This window comes from Bufo gargarizans, chromosome 8, assembly GCF_014858855.1.
Source record: "Bufo gargarizans isolate SCDJY-AF-19 chromosome 8, ASM1485885v1, whole genome shotgun sequence".
NCBI classification, from domain to species: Eukaryota; Metazoa; Chordata; class Amphibia; order Anura; family Bufonidae; genus Bufo; species Bufo gargarizans.
The window spans coordinates 134,949,893-134,969,151 of record NC_058087.1 but is presented as its reverse complement, the minus strand read 5'-3'; the positions used below and the strand labels follow the sequence as shown (position 1 = coordinate 134,969,151).

At 48.0% G+C, this 19,259-nt stretch overlaps 1 protein-coding gene across 2 annotated transcripts in view; it reads right to left on the bottom strand.

Annotated features, from left to right (window-relative positions):
- LOC122944565 (eukaryotic translation initiation factor 2-alpha kinase 1-like) overlaps positions 1-17,796 on the bottom strand; it is a 54,667-nt gene extending 36,871 nt beyond the window's left edge. Inside the window, exon 1 of one of the 2 annotated variants that reach the window (XM_044302970.1) lies at positions 17,558-17,796. In XM_044302970.1, the coding sequence (XP_044158905.1) occupies positions 17,558-17,663 (106 nt within the window). In that variant the 5' untranslated portion in view covers positions 17,664-17,796. The remainder of the gene's footprint in view (positions 1-17,557) is intronic. The other variant, XM_044302971.1, reaches the window with a different exon arrangement.
- Between the last annotated feature and the right edge of the window lie 1,463 nt (positions 17,797-19,259).

Below are 19,259 nucleotides of genomic sequence, written 5' to 3'. Positions count from 1 at the left end.
CAAACTTGGGAAGGAATTAAATGGGATTTTTCTCCGTTTATTTGCCAGCCGAGGTCTTCTAGGATCTGCACTACTTTTTTGAGGTGCGCTTCTAGAATGGATCTTGACTCTGCTACCACCAGGAGGTCGTCTAAGTAAGGTATTAATAAAATGTCTTTTTCCCTTACATGAGCCATGACTTCTGCCATGACTTTCGTGAAAAGTCTGGGAGCTTGAGAAATCCCAAAGGGAAGGGCTGTGTATTGTAAGTGCTGGATGTGACCTCCTATAGAAACCGCGACTCTGAGGAATTTTTGACAGTCTAGCCGAATGGGAATGTGGTAGTACGCATCTCTTACGTCTATCGTAGCCATGAAGCAGCCCCTGAACAGATGTTTTATGACTGATTGGATCGACTCCATTCTGAATTTTTTGTAAGAGAGGAATTGATTTAAATCCTTTAGATTTATAATAGTTCTGAATGTTCCATCCGGTTTGGGGACCAGAAAAAGGGAGGAGTAAAAACCCTCGCCCTTCTCTGCCTCCGGCACCGGGATTAGAACATTCTTCCGAAGTAGGGATACAATCTCTTGTTGTAAGGCTAGATTTTTCCCCGGGTTTCCTAGAAAATTTGTGATTTTGAATCTGTCCGGTGGGCGGGAGACAAACTCTAGACAAAACCCTTCCTTTATAACGCCTAAAATCCAGGGACTTGAGGAGATTTTCTCCCAGGCGTAGAGGAAGAGAGAAAGTCTGCCCCCCACAGGAGAGAAACCGTCATTGCTGTGATGGTTTAGAGGTTGAGGAGGATTGGGAACTGAAGAGAAACCCCTTGCTTTTCCTATTCTTGTTGTCAGCTCTGAAGTCTTTCCTCTGCCCCCTAAAAAAATCTTTCTTGTTTTTGCGAAAAAAACGTTGTTTTTTCGGGGGTCTGGAGACAGGGAATCCTTTTTTATTGTCCGAGGCTTTATCCAAAAGGTCGTCTAAGACGGATCCAAAAAGATAATCGCCCTGACAAGGAATTGCACACAGCTTATTTTTAGATCCAGTGTCTCCCGACCAACCTTTTAGCCAAATAGCTCGTCTGGCTGAATTTGAAAGAGCGGCTGATCTAGCATTTAATTTTAAAGCATCGGCTGATGCATCAGAAATAAAGTCTACTGCTTTAAGTAGAGTGGGGAAAACGGTTAACAATTGATCTCTCGGGGTCTTGTTCTGAATGTGAGATTCTAACTCCTCTAGCCATAATTTCAGAGACCTAGCAGTGGATGTGGTGGCAATATTTGGTTTGAATGCTTGAGCTGAGGTCTCCCAAACTTTTTTTAAGTAAACCTCTGCTCGCTTATCCATAGGGTCTTTAAGAGAACCTAAGTCCTCGAATGGAAGGGCCGATTTTTTTGAAATTTTTGCAACAGGTGCATCCAATTTAGGGGGTCTGTCCCAGTTTGCTGAGTCTGCCTCGTCAAAGGGATATTTTCTTTTTAAATTTTTTGGCACAAAAAACTTTTTATCGGGTCTTTTCCATTCCCTCTGTATTAAAAACTTTATATTCTCGTTAACGGGAAATACCCTAGATTTTTTCTGCCCGAGATCACCAAACATGATATCCTGAACGGATTTTGGGTCTTTGGGTTCGTCTACTTTCATAGTCGCACGAACTGCTTTTAATAAAGCTTCCGTATCATCGGGGGAAAAGAGTGGCCTGCCCGTGGATTCTTCATCCTGGGACGAATCTGGGCTATCTAGGATTTCTCCCGTATCGCTTTCCTCTAAGGGATCTGAGTCAGATCTATTAGCCGTGCTTGGTCTGGTTCCCAGGGAGGTAGAGGCTACAGCGGGAAAGCTCTTTTTGAAATCCTTCAGGGAGTCCGAGACCTCCGTCTTTACCATCTCCCTAATACTGTGTAAAAGGGATGGGGACTCCTCCTCCACTAGTTTCTCAATACAACTTTGGCATAACTTTTTCAACCAAGAGGGGGCCAGTTTCTTTTTACAGATGGCACACTCCTTCCCTCTGGTCTTTGAAATTGCCTTTCTAGGGCCCTCTTTTGTAGTCTAAATGCAGGAAGAGACAAGAGGGAAAGGAGATTTAGCTTAAAAAATGAAATAAATGGTGGGGAATGATCCCCCTTACCCCACCAGGAGTACCGGTCTGATCTCATGACCCTCCTGTTGATCGGCGCGTAAGGCACTCTCCTCCTCCATACTGCTGTGGGATAGAGAGTGACTCCCCGGATCCAAGGAAATGTGGCTTCCTGTAAGGCTGGCTGGCTGGCTGGGCTGCTGCTGACCGTGCGCCTGTGGGTCCGAAGTCCTCGGTCGGGTCCTGCTGGAAACTTTCTGCGGCCTAAGTAGGAGAAGGCTCTTCCTACTTCCGGAACGCACGCTGCGTGCGTTCCAAAAACCGGAAGTCTCTACCGAGACCCGGATCTCGCCGCATCGCGAGATTTTTAGTTCCCCCTGCGCGCGGCAAAGGAGAAGGCCCCGGCCCGCCTGAGCACTGTCGGGCAGGACCGGCGTGCCGAACGCACCTCTCGGTGAGCCCGGGACTGCAGAGTATCGCCAGCGGAGCGTAAGCCAGACCCCAGCAGCAGCACCAGACTCCGGCCGGCGGCTCCAAGAGGAGACTTATGCCGGAACAGGTAACCCCACTCTTAACACAATTCCTCCGGGGCCCTGCAGCCTAGCTTTTTCTTTTCTTCTCTCCACGAACCGTCCTCTGTCTAGGACAGGAAACAGGAACTGGTGGTCTCGGGGCCATGCTCCTCCTTATGAGCTCTCCACGAAAGTTCCTGTTTCCTGTCCTGGATGGAGGCGGTCTCTCAAGGGTGCTGTCATGGGCGAAAGGGAAAAAAAAGGAAGACACAAGGAAACACAACTGAAGCAAAATCGTTTCGTAATTGAAAGAGCTCACAGAATCCCGACTAGGCCTCTGCCTCCGGGCTCGTCGCCAAGACCATTTATAATGAAAATCCTAAACTATAGAGACAGAGATAGTATTCTGGCGGCAGCGAGAAAAAAAAAGGATCCATTTCATATGAGAACACCAAGATATCCTTCTACCCGGATTTTACCGCTGAGGTGCATTCACACATGTCCGGGCCAAGCTGAGAGAACTGGGCATACAATAGGCAATGGTTTTTATCCGACCAGGCTTCGAGTGCAAGTAGACGGGACGACTCGCTTCTTTCAGACGCCAGAAGAGGCTTCGAACTGGCTGGACACACGACGGTCTCAAGAGGAGAGGTGGTGAACGAGCCGTTCAACGCAACTGAGTGTATTCTACGACCAAGGTGATCCTCCATCTTGTACAGCAAAATCGCTACAAGATATTGGCGGGGGGGGGGGGGACGACGACGACGACGACTGAGTGGGGAGTGGGTGCTGGAGTTGGGGAAACATCTGCATTAATGGTTTTGTTAAATTTTCCTTAGGCCTCATGCACACGACCGTTGTTTTATTCCATGTCCGTTGTTCAGTTTCTCGAGATTTTCTGCGGACCCATTGACTTTCAATGGGTCCGTTGAAAACTCGGCTAATGCACAGTTTGTCATCCGCGTCCGTGATTCCAGTCCGTCCAAAAAATATAACCTGTCCTATTTTAGCGGAAAACGGTTTGCGGACCCATTCAAGTCAATGGGACCGCTAAAAAACACAGAGGCACACAAGACTGTCATCCGCGTCCGTTTATTTCCTATCATTTGCAAGGCAAACTTGACTTAGACTTTTTTTTTTACTTTCCTATATGTCTGGTGGTCCTCCAAAAATAAAAGGAAGACACAAGGAAACGTATCACGGAACAACGGAACCCTATTTTGCGGAACGGAACACAACAACGGCCGTGTGCATGAGGCCTTAGTCTCAGATAGTTGAGGTTTCCCTTTTTGAAAGCGGGAGGTAGGACGTTTGCCGCCGGCTACCTTAGAAAAGTTCATAATTAGAGGGAGCGGTTAGGGGAGCTGGGTATCCTCCTCTCAGTCAGTGACAGATATGGGCTGATGACATAGCCTTAGCTTTGAGTGCCAGGTTAGCTGTCGGCTTAGCATTTAAATTGGGATCAGAGGCCCAGACAGGTCGGGGATGTGTGGGCCCGGGAGGGGGCAGGGGAAGTTACCGCTTAGGCCAAGATTGGTATGAATGGACGTGTGAATGTCGCTGCGGGTTTCTTCATTAAGAGGCATACATTTTTATTCTCATCATGGCAACGCTTAAGATAATCTCATGGAATGTGAGGGGCTTAAATTGCAAGGTCAAAAGAGCATTAGAGTTTAAATTATTTCAAATCTCACAACCCTGATGTGGTTATTTTACAGGAGACGCATCTGAGGGACCACAAGGTCTTATCTCCGAGACGCCCCTGGGTGGGGCAGACCCATCACGCGACATATACGAACACAGCGTCGGGAGTATCTGTCCTCGTCAGTAAGAGAACTCCATTCGATGGATCCTCACGGTAGATTTGTGATCATACGTAGCAGGGTACGGGGCAGTCCTATGATAATAGTGGGAATATATGTACCTCAACCTTCTCTAGATCTGTACTAGATGAGATCACGATACAGGTTTCACAGTTACCCCCAATCCCCCTTTATTATAGTAGGAGACTTTAATGCAGCCATGGATAATCGACTTAATAGACTCAAGCCACCAACAACCCATCGCCATATAATTGGGCTATAGCACATCATTTAGAAGAGTTGTGGAGATGGAGAAACCCCAGCGGCAGGCAGTTCTCGTGGTATTCAGCCTCTAGCAATACTATGTCACGTATAGACCTGGCGTTTGGTAGCCCTGACTCTCTAACCCATGGTGAGAGAAGTTGGCTATTTACCAAGGGGTATAGCAGATCATAAGTAGTGAAAAGAGTATGGTGGCTCTCTGTCGCCTGTGACTATGAATGGGTGCTACTAAGCCTAATGACTCACCCAGTCAAAAGGAGTTATAATAATAATAACTTGAGTTGTTACTTTGCTTGAAAAAGGTTCTAGTGAAGAACCGAAACGTTGCACCACCTGGGTGAATAAAGTTCACTTGTCATTGGAGTGCCGCCTACTTTTCTGGATTATACATTGGGGTAAGAAGCCTATTCCCCTGGAGACGTGCACCCTCTTTTTCTTTGATTGTGTTCCAGTGCCGCCATTTTTCGTGTGTGTGTGTGTGTGTGTGTGTGTGTGTGTGTGTGTGTGTGTGTGTGTGTGTGTGTGTGTGTGTGTGTGTGTGTGTGTGTGTGTGTGTGTGTGTGTGTGTGTGTGTGTGTGTGTGTGTGTGTGTGTATATATTATATGAGAGAGAGGCTGAGCACTCTCCCAATGGACCACCCAAAGACTATTCAAAAATGATTATATTTATTACACCAATATATAGATAAAAATATAAAATATACAAAATGCACAAATAAAAATATATTCTATTAAAAATAGTAAAATAAAACTGTTCAGATTCAGAGTCTAATTAAGTTGCGGTGGCATACAAAAGATTGCTATATGCAACTTGGAAGAAAAAGTATGTCCTAATTAGAGGAGAAGGAGATCAATAACACGTCAGTACTTTTATCTTCAACAATATGCAAGAAAATTTATGAAGATAAATTTTTGAAGATACATTTTCGGATGATTGTCCAGGCTTAAATTCGATATTTAATTTTGATTTATTTTTTTTTTATTTTTTTTTTCCCCCGATTATTTTTTATTTTTTTTCTCAGTCAGTATTCCCTGTATAGTAAAACACACACTGTTGTAAAGATGCTGTCTGACTATAGCACACAGTGGCGTCCCACGTGGCTAATGGAGTCAGGTGCAGCAGTACCTGTTAGTAGCGGTTCAGCAGAAACAGTGTGAGCGAAGTGGACTGAGGAAGGGGCTAGGAAAAGACCCCAAAACGCGTCTGGTTACAAAAGACCCGCACATCAGCTGATGGACGTCCTAACTTCAACAATTTAATTCGACTTTATTTCCCTGATGAACTTTCTGACATACAGCAAAGTTTTCGACCCTTGAACGGATAGAGTTACAATCAAAGTCTTCTCATCAAAGTGTGAAAGTAGCCTCAGACGGATCCGTCCAGACTTTACATTGAAAGTCAATGGGGGACGGATCCGTTTGAAAATTGAGCCATAGTGTGTCATATTCAAACGGATCCGTCCCCATTGACTTACATTGTAAGTCTGGACGGATCCGCTTGCCTCCGCACGGCCAGGCGGACATCCGAACGCTGCAAGCAGCGTTCAGGTGTCCGCCTGCTGAGCGGAGCGGATCCCAAACGCTGCCAGACTGATGCATTCTGAGCGGATCCGCGTCCACTCAGAATGCATTAGGGCTGGACGGATGCGTTCGGGGCCCGCTTGTGAGCCCCTTCAAACGGAGCCCACAAGCGGAGCCCCGAACGCTAGTATGAAAGTAGCCTAATACGTGAAACACCCTCGAAGGCGACTGTTCATGGCGAGAAATGTCGTCACAGATAAACCAAAAAAGTCCTGCATGTATCAGTCACCGGTAGGTCATGCGTACACGAGATTGCAGCGGGAGCATGGCCGTAACATACCACCACGATCCTGCCGCAACTGCTGGGGACCCCCTCCACAAAAACAAGCCCCCATATAAAGATGTCAAATAAAAAAGAAAGTCATGGCTCTTAGAATTGTATCAAAACAATACAGATCTGATATCACCGCATTCATACTAAACCTGAAGGATAAGGGTTCATGAACACAACCGTATGTCAAAAAAATAAAAACAAACATGACATGACATCTGTATTGCATACATTTTTTTTTTTGGATCCATTGTAACAATGCCTGTCCTTGTCCACAAAACGGACAAGAATAGGACCTGTTCTATTTTTTTTGCGGAACAGATATGCGAGGAACGGACGCAGAGTAATTTCCATTTTTTCCAAGCCCCAGTGAAGTAAATGGTTCCGGATATGGACCTCCGATCTATGCCTCCATTCCGCACCGCATCTCATGGATTACAGACCGATTCAAGTGAATGGATCCACATCCGGGTTGTTGGGTGCACACAGCCGGTGCCCGGGTATTGGTAACTGGTAAAACTGCTTTTCCCCCACCATTCCTCCTTCACAAAAATGAATACAAGTTAGGCCTCATGCCCACGACCGTAGTTATGGTGCGCATCCGAACCGCAGTTTTTGCGGCTCGGATGCTGACCCATTCACTTCAATGGGGCCGCAAAAGATGCGGACAGCACTCTCTGTGCTGTCCGCATCCGTTGCTCCGTTCTGAGGCCCCGCAAAAAAAATATAGCATGTCCTATTCTTGTCCGTTTTGTGGACAAGAATAGACATGTCTACAATGGGTCGCACGGGCGGCTTCCGCTGTTTGTGGACCGCAAAAAAACGGCACGGTTGTGTGCATGAGGCCTTAATCAACAAATCATATGTAACCCAAAATGATAGAAAAACGAGTAAAATGACTAATGAAGCTCCCATTGTGACTGGGGTCTTTAAGATACATTCCAGGATCAGACATCCTGATGGTCGGGGGATCAGCTGTTCTGCAGTAGCTCTGTCCACTGTGTAGTGGATGGAGCTGGTTACTGCAGTGCTGCTACCATTGAAGTGAATGGAAACAGCATTGCAGCACACAATGGATGGAGTTGTGTCCTTCTGGTGCTGGACGTACTCCAGAACAGCTGATCAGTGGGGGTGCGGGGTGTCGGACACCTGCCGATCAGATATCGATGGCCTATTCTGAGGACAGGCCATCACATTTAAATTCCTGAAATACCTAAGGGGAGTCCATCATCTATAACCCTAAGTTCACACCTGAGCGTTTTACAGCGCGTTCAAACGCGCTGTAAAACGCTCAACACATGAAAACCAATACTTCCCTATGGGAATGGTTCTCACCTGGGCGTTTTACAGCGCGTACGATCGCGCTGTAAAACGCCCGACGCATAATCAAGTTCTTGAGCTTCTTTGGGGCGTTTTGACGCGCGTTTGTGGCCATAGGACACTGCAGTCAATCACACAAACGCGCGTCAAACGCGCGTTTACTAATACAAAAAACGCGCATAAAAACGCGCGACAAAAACGCGCGTAAAACGCGCGTTTGAGAAACGCTCAGGTGTGAAAGCAGGGTAAATCATTTCCTGTATGCAAAACTGAACCCAAATGGTCAAGAGGCCAACATGCCCGATCTTTTTCTTCTCAGGGTAGATAAACCACTATATGGGCTCATGCACATGGTCAATACCGTTTTTCTGGTCTGCAAATTGCAGGTCCACGAAACGCGGATACCGGCCATGTGCAATCCGCATTTTGCATAACGGAAGGGGCGGCCCCTAATAGAACTGCCTATCCATGTCGGTAATGTGGACAGGAATAGGATATGTTCTATTTTTTTTAGGCGGAACGGCCATGTGGACATACGGACACGGAATTCACACATTCATTTTAGTTTTTTTCGGCTCCACTCAAGTGAATGATTCCACATACGGGCCGCAAAAACTCAAGACAGAACATCAACATCAGATCTGTGATGATCCGACGCCGGTGGATCACTCGTGGACCCATTCATCTCCATGGGACCAGAAGAAATACAGTCAGCAAACGGACATCGTTCATGTGGCGGTTTGGCAAATTACAGAACATGTCCTATTCTTGTCTGTTTTGAGGAAAATAGGCATTTCTACTATTGGACCTGCGAAAAATGCGGCATGCTCACGGCCAGTATTCGTATTTTGCATGTGCTCATAGCCGTAAACTCTTAAAGAGGACTTTTCACCAATCCTGACGTGCCTGTTTAATAGCTGCATGCATCCCCCATGTAATAATTCTGGAGTATCTATTCTTATGGCTCTATGATATGAATGAATTGCTAGCAGTCTGCAGTAAGGGTACAGATGAGAAGTAACCAGTTATGGGGGTGTACCTGCACAGTCTCACTCTATCCAATCAGTGCTGTCATTTTCAGTCTGTGCAGGTACACACCCCCAACTGGTTACCTCCCCTCGGTACCCTTACTGCAGACTGCTAGCAATTCATTCATAACTTCTAGCAGCAATAATAAAGGAATGTCACAACATAGAGTAATAAGAATAGATGCTCCAGAATCGTTATTACATGGGGAATGCATGAAGCTATTAAAGCAGACATGTCAGGAGAGGTCCCCTTTAAAACTGGTGGAATAGTACGGTCATAACGTTCGGTTTGGTGCGGTAACTATCCACGTCCCTGCCCTCGCAGTTTTTAGCTGCTATTACTATGCAAATAACATGTCAGCAATGTTTTATACAGCCGGGTGTTTTATTGACTTTACTCGCCTTGGCAAGTACATCCTAGACCTAAGGCTACCTTCCCATCTGCGTTTTCAATTCCGGAAGAGGGTCTCAAAACTGGAATTAAACTGTTCAGTTTTGTCCCCATTCATTGTCAATGAGGACAAACCTGATCAGGATGCGCACGAATGCATCCGTTCCGTTTGGTGCCAGACAAGAAAAAAAAAAGCAGCAAGCTGTGGTTTTGTGTCCGGTTTGCAAAACGGAACAAAGCGGCATGAAAATCAATTTAAGTCAATGGTGCTGGATCCATTTTTTTATTATTTTGCTAGTGGAAAAAACTGATCCGTTTTGATTTGTGTTAGGTCAGGGATTGCCAACCTCCGGCTCTCCATCTGTTGCAAAACTACAACTCCCAGCATGCCCAGACTCCCTACAGCAGGGCATGGTGGAAATGTTGATTTAACAAAACCGGAACCGGCCGAAACAGATGCACCCGGATGTATTAAATGGCTCGGATCCGTTTAATTCCGGTTTTCAGATCCTCTGCTGGATCTCAAAACCAGAATTAACAATGCAGATGTGCAAGTAGCATTAGGCACCTGTTATCATCTAGGCGGCCAGTATCTGGGACATCACTACCAGTTTATTACTTGTCCCCTGAGGAACCTTCGCTACCTGTTGGGGAAACGCGTCGGGACGTTATTTAATATCTATGTGGTCCTTTTTTTAGGGACATACAAGGCACATTAGGGTGAGCCGTCGATTGAGTGGGGTCGCCCCTTTCGGGGCGAGTGCTCCACAGCTAGGTAGGGAGACCCCTAGGGATACTGAGGGATATACCTTACCAGACCTTCACTCAGCTGGCTTCAACTATACCACCTCCGCATCTTTTTAGTTGTTACCGGCATCCAGGTGAAAATAAATTTCTTATCATCGACTATTGACATCTTTCCACCCGTGATCACCACTAAGGCTACTTTCACACTAGCGTTCGGGGCTCCGCTTGCGAGTTCCGTTTGAAGGCTCTCACAAGCGGCCCCCGAACGGATCCGTCCAGCCCTAATGCATTCTGAGTGGATGCGGATCCGCTCAGAATGCATCAGTCTGGCACCGTTTGGCCTTCGTTCCGCTCAGCAGGCGGACACCCGAACGATGCTTGCAGCGTTCGGGTGTCCGCCTGGCCGTGCGGAGGCAAACGGATCCGTCCAGACTTACAATGTAAGTCAACGGGGACGGATCCGTTTGAGGTTGACACAATATGGCTCAATTTCAAATGGATCCGTCCCCTATTGACTTTCAATGTAAAGTCTGGACGGATCCGTCTGAGCAACTTTCACACTTAGAATTTTTTCTGAAATATAATGCAGACGGATCCGTTCTGAACGGATCCCATCGTCTGCATTATAGGAGCGGATCCGTCTGTGCAGACACCAGACGTATCCGCTCTGAACGCAAGTGTGAAAGTAGCCTAATCCATACCTGGGTACCGTGAGTAAACTAGCACATGGCTGCCAAACAGTTATATTTATTCTGTTAAGTATGTTTCGCCGTCTGTTACTATAGGTTATCAATTCCTAACATCAGGTATCTGGTTGTTTTGTTACTGGTGCCCTGTCCCCCCCCCCCCCTATCCATTCAGATGTGTCTCCAATGTATCCAGTAGGGCTGCACGATATGGGAATTTTGTGCGATTGCGATTAGGGCTCTAAAAATTGCAATAACGATATGCGTTGCAATATTTTAAGGGAATTGTGCTTGAGGTCTATTTGCTTGGATTTTCAAGGCAAAAGCAAACAGAAATTACTGATAATGCTGAAATGTAGTTATGCTCAACTCAAGAACTGAAATGCACAGTGTTTTTCAAAATAAAACATATTTTTACTAAATTTAATAACATAATTGCATTACTGCAAAAGTACAAAATACAAAACTTGCTATTTTCTTAACAGCGCTGCACAGAGCAGATAAATTGAATAAAGAGAAGAACATTTATTTGTTCATTAAAATAACGACTTGCCTCCAGCCCCTCCCCGCACTGTAACTGATGCATCGCCGGCCGCGCTGTGCAGCATAGCGGCCGGCATACATCCGTGTCAACCACGTAAAAAGTCAACCATCGCTTTATAAGACGCACTGCCATTTCCCCCCACTTTTGGGGGGAAAAAAGTTTGTCTTATAAAGCTAAAAATATGGTAATACAATTGCAGCATTTTTGGGTCGGCCAATTGGCGATTGCGATATGGCGATTTATTGCGATTGCTTTGGCGATATATATTGTGCAGGCCTAGTATCCAGCTATCATTGTCAGAGATACCTTTGGATTGATTACTAGATCACGCCTATCTAGGTGGATTGTTCTTTATATCTGCACACATTTATGCACTATTTTATTATCGTATTTATTTAATAAAAGTTATATTGTAAGGGCAATTTACTTCTGTGACCTTCTACTTATTTGCCCTAATTAGTGAAATAGCCTTGGGGTAGGTTAACATTGACCCTGGGTTCACACCTGAGCGTTTTACAGCGCGTTCAAACGCGCTGTAAAACGCTCAAGACATGAAATCCAATGCTTCCCTATGGGAATGGTTCACACCTGGGCGTTTTACAGCGCGTACGAACGCGCTGTAAAACGCCCGACGCTCAAACAAGTACTTGAGCTTCTTTGGGGCGTTTTGACGCGCGTTTGTGGCCATAGGACACTGCAGTCAATGACACAAACGCGCGTCAAACGCGCGTTTACTATTACAAAAAACGTGCATAAAAACGCGCAACAAAAACGCGCGTTTGAGGAACGCTCAGGTGTGAACCCAGGGTAAGGGTTTGTTTTTTTTTTGGAGGAAGCGGTTTTGAGGCAGATTTGAAAAGGAATTGGAAATATAAAAGGCAGGGCTACTACTTCTCCTTCCTGCGGGATCCACAGGAAAAAAAATATTTTATTTTTCATATATTTACCATTTTCCTAAGGCTACTTTCACACTTGCGGCAGAGGAATCCGGCAAAACGTATGCCAACTGATTGCATTTTAAGACCGATAGGATCCTGATCCGTCTTACAAAAGCATTGCAAGAACGGATCCGTCTGTCTGTTTGTCATACAAACGGATCCGTTTTGATTTTTTCTTCACATTTTTACGTATCCGGCACTAATACATTCCTATTCTTCAGTTTTTTTGGCAAGTCTTCAGTTTTTTGGGCCGGAGATAAAACCGTAGCATGCTGCGGTATTATCTCCGTCCTGATCAGTCAAAAAGACTGAACTGATGACATCCTGATGCATCCTGAACGGATTGTTCTCCATTTAGAATGCATGGGGATATACCTGATCAGTTCTTTTCTGGTATAGAGCCCCTAGGTCGGAACTCAATACCGGAAAAGAAAAACGCAAGTCTGAAAGTAGCCTTATCTGCCATTTTCTACTGTACTGTAAGACACTGCTCCTGTGCTATATCCACCAGCACAAGACTGACAATAACAGCATAAAACTGCACAACTGTCACTTAAGGTTATCTCTCCGTGGAGGCCTTATGTTCACTTTTTCACCAGATCTCTGGCTACGTGCCAAAGGGACAGTCAATGCATGTCAGGGCAATCTGTGGGCTATGCCCTGGAGACTGAACTTATCTGCTCGCTGCATGCCTGCGAGAGAAGAGGAGACGGCTTCTCCTGGCACATCACTGCTCCTCTAGATTACCCACCACGTGACTGGATATCTGCTCATTACATCAGCTGGGATATTCCCAAATTGTGCGCCAGCTTCATATTACCCGATGTTACAAGCAGCAGGCATAAGTGTATATACAGCTGGGGCACATGCATACGGATCCTGACAGACAGCCCCCCTGTAAACCAAGCGTGCCCCCAGCAGGTAGAGGGGCCTCCACCAAGTACGAGAACAAAGGAGCCCCCTGAACCTCCCAAGATTACAGCCCCCCTTTGGCTCATAGTTCAGAGATCTCTGCACCTCCGAGCTATGGTGAATGGAGCGCCCATGAGTTCAAAGCGGCCGTATAGAGCAGGCATTCTCAAACTGTGGCCCTCCTGCTGTTGCAAAACTACAACTCCCAGCATGCCCGAACAGCCTACAGGTATCAGCCTACAGCAGGGCATTGTGGGAGTTGTAGTTTTACAACAGCTGGAGGGCCGCAGTTTCAGGATGCCTGGTATAGAGTATGCAGGACCTCCTGCTCATGGATACACTGATGACATCCAGTGCAGCTCCGATAAAGGGCTTTACCTAAGTTCTGGCAGTAGATGTTAAGTTAATGGTGTTGTCCTATCAGAAACAGGGTTGTCCCGGTCCATGGGTCGTGTCTGGAATTGGTTCTTAGCTGCACTGAAATGAATAGGTAGAAGCTGCAATACCACACACAACCTGAGGGCAAGAGTGGCGCTGTTCTTAGGAGAGAGCAGACATGTTTTTCTAAACCTGTAGAACCCTTTTTTGTAAACTCAAGAGAAATTGCAAGATTATAGAGCAGGAGGAGCTGAGCAGATTGATGTGGAGTTTTATAGGAAAAGATACTGTATAACTTGTAATTTATTCATTTAAATTGATGCTCATTCTGGGCTTTGATCCGTCCCTAAAAGGCTGCATACAGAGATGGCTGTCAGTCACTGATAGGACCGCCTCCTCCTCATATAAGGAAGGCTGTCAGTCACTGATAGGGCCTCCTCCTCATATAAGGAAGGCTGTCAGTCACTGATAGGGCCTCCTCCTCATATAAGGAAGGCTGTCAGTCACTGATAGGGCCGCCTCCTCATAGAGGGCAGGCTGTCAGTCACTGATAGGGCCGCCTCCTCATAGAGGGCAGGCTGTCAGTCACTGATAGGGCCGCCTCCTCATAGAGGGCAGGCTGTCAGTCACTGATAGGGCCGCCTCCTCATAGAGGGCAGGCTGTCAGTCACTGATAGGGCCGCCTCCTCATAGAGGGCAGGCTGTCAGTCACTGATAGGGCCGCCTCCTCATAGAGGGAAGGCTGTCAGTCACTGATAGGGCCGCCTCCTCCTCATATAAGGAAGGCTGTCAGTCACTGATAGGGCCGCCTCCTCATATAAGGCAGGCTGTCAGTCACTGATAGGGCCGCCTCCTCATAGAGGGCAGGCTGTCAGTCACTGATAGGGCCGCCTCCTCATAGAGGGCAGGCTGTCAGTCACTGATAGGGCCGCCTCCTCATAGAGGGAAGGCTGTCAGTCACTGATAGGGCCGCCTCCTCATAGAGGGAAGGCTGTCAGTCACTGATAGGGCCGCCTCCTCATAGAGGGAAGGCTGTCAGTCACTGATAGGGCCGCCTCCTCCTCATATATGGAAGGCTGTCAGTCACTGATAGGGCCGCCTCCTCCTCATATAAGGAAGGCTGTCAGTCACTGATAGGGCCGCCTCCTCATAGAGGGCAGGCTGTCAGTCACTGATAGGGCCGCCTCCTCATAGAGGGAAGGCTGTCAGTCACTGATAGGGCCGCCTCCTCATAGAGGGAAGGCTGTCAGTCACTGATAGGGCCGCCTCCTCATAGAGGGAAGGCTGTCAGTCACTGATAGGGCCGCCTCCTCATAGAGGGAAGGCTGTCAGTCACTGATAGGGCCGCCTCCTCATAGAGGGAAGGCTGTCAGTCACTGATAGGGCCGCCTCCTCATAGAGGGAAGGCTGTCAGTCACTGATAGGGCCGCCTCCTCATAGAGGGAAGGCTGTCAGTCACTGATAGGGCCGCCTCCTCATAGAGGGAAGGCTGTCAGTCACTGATAGGGCCGCCTCCTCATAGAGGGAAGGCTGTCAGTCACTGATAGGGCCGCCTCCTCATAGAGGGAAGGCTGTCAGTCACTGATAGGGCCGCCTCCTCATAGAGGGAAGGCTGTCAGTCACTGATAGGGCCGCCTCCTCATAGAGGGAAGGCTGTCAGTCACTGATAGGGCCGCCTCCTCATAGAGGGAAGGCTGTCAGTCACTGATAGGGCCGCCTCCTCATAGAGGGAAGGCTGTCAGTCACTGATAGGGCCGCCTCCTCATAGAGGGAAGGCTGTCAGTCACTGATAGGGCCGCCTCCTCATAGAGGGCAGGCTGTCAGTCACTGATAGGGCCGCCTCCTCATAGAGGGCAGGCTGTCAGTCACTGATAGGGCCGCCTCCTCATAGAGGGAAGGCTGTCAGTCACTGATAGGGCCGCCTCCTCATAGAGGGAAGGCTGTCAGTCACTGATAGGGCCGCCTCCTCATAGAGGGAAGGCTGTCAGTCACTGATAGGGCCGCCTCCTCATAGAGGGAAGGCTGTCAGTCACTGATAGGGCCGCCTCCTCATAGAGGGAAGGCTGTCAGTCACTGATAGGGCCGCCTCCTCATAGAGGGAAGGCTGTCAGTCACTGATAGGGCCGCCTCCTCATAGAGGGAAGGCTGTCAGTCACTGATAGGGCCGCCTCCTCATAGAGGGAAGGCTGTCAGTCACTGATAGGGCCGCCTCCTCATAGAGGGAAGGCTGTCAGTCACTGATAGGGCCGCCTCCTCATAGAGGGAAGGCTGTCAGTCACTGATAGGGCCGCCTCCTCATAGAGGGAAGGCTGTCAGTCACTGATAGGGCCGCCTCCTCATAGAGGGAAGGCTGTCAGTCACTGATAGGGCCGCCTCCTCATAGAGGGAAGGCTGTCAGTCACTGATAGGGCCGCCTCCTCATAGAGGGAAGGCTGTCAGTCACTGATAGGGCCGCCTCCTCATAGAGGGAAGGCTGTCAGTCACTGATAGGACCGCCTCCTCATAGAGAGAAAGCTGTCAGTCACTGATAGGACCGAGCACAGGGATGGCCAACCTGCGGCTCTCCAGCTGTTGTAAAAGTAGAATTTCCACCATGCCCTGCTGTAGGCAGTCTGGGCATGCTGGGAGTTGTAGTTTTGCAACAGATGGAGAGCCGCAGGTTGGCAATCCCTGACCTAACACATCAGCACGGAGTATGGAGTTTGTATGTTCTCCCCATGTTTGCATGGGTTTCCTCCCCACACTCCCAAGACATACTGACATGAAAATTAGATTATGAGCCCCACTGGGCACAGTGCGATGCTAATGTCTGTAAAGTGCTGTGGAATATGTCAGCGCTATATAAGTGAGTAAAATAAGTCAACCTATCCCATACTACAGTTGTAAGATTACAGGAATTTCCCTATGTTACTGGCTAAGCCGGTAAGCCCTAATGAATTCTGTTGTGACAGGACAGACCAGTCATCACACTGCTTGTCTTAAGCCTCATTGACACGTTCATGACGACATCCGTGACAATATGGGCAGTGGTTCATCCATGAAGAAACCGTGTGTCCGTTTTTTGCCTCTTCAGTATTTCACAGTCACAGCTAAAAGCTGAAAATTCGTTTCTAGAGCACCTCGTAGAAACGATCTGTAAATACCAAAGACCAGACACGGATGATCGTTATTGTGTCTTGGTTTTTCACAGATCCATCGAGATGAGCGAACTTTTCAAGAGTCGTTTCAGGATGGCTGAATTTTCAGAAAAATTTGGTTCGAGCATGAATCTAATTGTCTCGAACGAACGATGGAGAGCCTAGTATGCTAATCTGTTTCTTGACAATACGTTTTATTATTTATTTTTTTAGCTTATGTAGGAAGGCTAATAAAATAGCTAAGCCAGCTTCACATCTGCAACTAACTCTTTCAGGACAAAAGCCCTTTATCAGAGCAAAGCACATAGGTACAGCTTTTCTAGTAGCAAGGGGGGGGGGAACCTCTTGGTGGGTACTATTTCTATTATGGAGATGAGTTGATCTACATCAGGGATGCCCAACCTGCCGCCCTCCAGCTGTTGTAAAACTACAACTCCCACAATGCCTCGCTGTAGGCTGTCCAGGCATGCTGGGAGTTGTAGTTTTGCAACAGCTGGAGGGCCGCAGGTTGGGTATTCTTGATCTACATGGGGACTATTGTAGACTAGACAACGCTCCTCTTGATTTCTGGGGAAAATATATGCAAACTATCCTTAGGAAAGCCAATTCGTATATCTTTCCCAGAAACCCTGAGGGGCATTGCCTGACTGACAATACTGCGCACACATACTAGGGGCTCTCCATAATGAGAAACACTCATTACTATACCCGGCGCTCTCTCAACTAATCACAAAAAAATTGGCTGTGTGTAAATCCTACTTTTTGAGAAATTCGCTAGGAATCCCGGTAGAATTCCTTCCTCAGCCGTCCCCTGGAGGAGGCTACCCAGGACTATGTGAAGCCATGACATATGGAGGCAGTAGCAGCTGTCACCCATCACTACCATGTGCTGTCAAGTACTCCATAAGGGGCGTCTATACCCAGCTGCTCACATACATGGCCAAAAAAAGCACCATGGAAACTCACCGTCCAGCATCAGGTCAGCTTCATCTGGGTAATCAAACACGGGGTCCCCGCCGCCCTTCTTCATGACCACCTGACCAGTGGCCGGGTGTCCCGAGCTCTCACCCATAGCAGCCTCTGCTCCCACCTGCACACACCAAGCAGCCCCGCTCCAGTCATCCAGCAACTTCCAAAGGTCACCATAGACAACGTAAGCGGCGGGCTAGACCGGTGTTCCGGTGACGCGTTATACTGCCCTACCTCGTGAGATTTCCCTACCCTCTGACTTCCTGTCGCATGAGCGATGACGTCGGGGGGCGTGTCTCACTTTTCTCCATCTGCGCATGCCCAAAAGGACACTCTAGTGAAAATCTCAAGGCTGAACTTAGCAGCACGCCGGGAACCTGCGCATGCGTCTGGGAGCCGAGACGCGCCTGCGCAATGTGATGGTAGGGAAAAATTACGTCCCAGTGCGCAAGCGCCGAGGGTAAGCATGAATATCCATGCCAAAAGCACTTTTAACCCTTTGCAGGAGCTATTCTCATATTGGTTCTTGACTGATTGTCCTCCTATATATAGGTTCTATTATATAGGGGGTCTGTCTGCACAGTATATGGGGGGGTCTGTCTGCACAGTATATTTGGGGGGCTGTCTGCACAGTATATTTGGGGGGCTGTCTGCACAGTATATTTGGGGGGCTGTCTGCACAGTATATAGGGGGCTGTCTGCACATTAAATGGGGGGGCTGTCTGCGCAGTATATGGGGGGCTGTGTGCGCAGTATATGGGGGGGCTGTGTGCGCAGTATATGGGGGGGCTGTGTGCGCAGTATATGGGGGGCTGTCTGCGCAGTGTATGGGGGGGCTGTCTGCGCAGTGTATTGGGGGGCTGTCTGCGCAGTGTATTGGGGGGCTGTCTGCGCAGTGTATTGGGGGGCTGTCGCACAGTATATGGGGGGGATGTCGCACAGTATATGGGGGGGCTGTCTGCGCAGTATATGGGGGGGCTGTCTGCGCATTAAATGGGGGGCTGTCTGCGCAGTATATGGGGGGGCTGTGTGCGCAGTATATGGGGGGCTGTCTGTGCAGTATATGGGGGGGTGTCTGCTCATTATATAGGGAGGTCTGTGCAGTATATGGGGGGGGGGCTGTCTGTGCAGTATATGGGGGGGCTGTCTGTGCGGTACGGTATATTGGGGGATGTATGTGCAGCATATTTGGGGGGGGCAGTGTATTATATTTGTGGCCTGTGTGTTAGATGTGTACAACCCTATTTTAACAAAAAAATAATAAAAATTCCCTATATCTCCTATGCCATGGCATGTTTTTTGCTACGAAACTGCAGTCATCTCGTCACTTGGAGAAGGATGAGAAGCGGCCCCCATCCAGAAGGACACACCTGCCACCAAATCCGTCTCTCACTGGATTCTGTAATCCCCGTCTGCTGTGTATATGTGCACCGTCCGTCTGCTGCACTGCGTCTGTTCTGCCATTTGCTCTAACTATTTTAATAAAAAAAAATTGTGTCACAACTCTGACCAGCATGTTCTCCTATGGAACACAAAGTACCTGAAGTGGTAAGAAGAAGCCCATGTGTGAGGCCCGCGCCCTGGCGGGAGCATTGAAGGGGCATCTGACAGGTGACGAGCTGCTCCTGTGTACTGTGATCACCGCGAGTTCAGAGGTCGGCACCCATAGGCTGTCCACATGCTGTGAATTACATCTCCC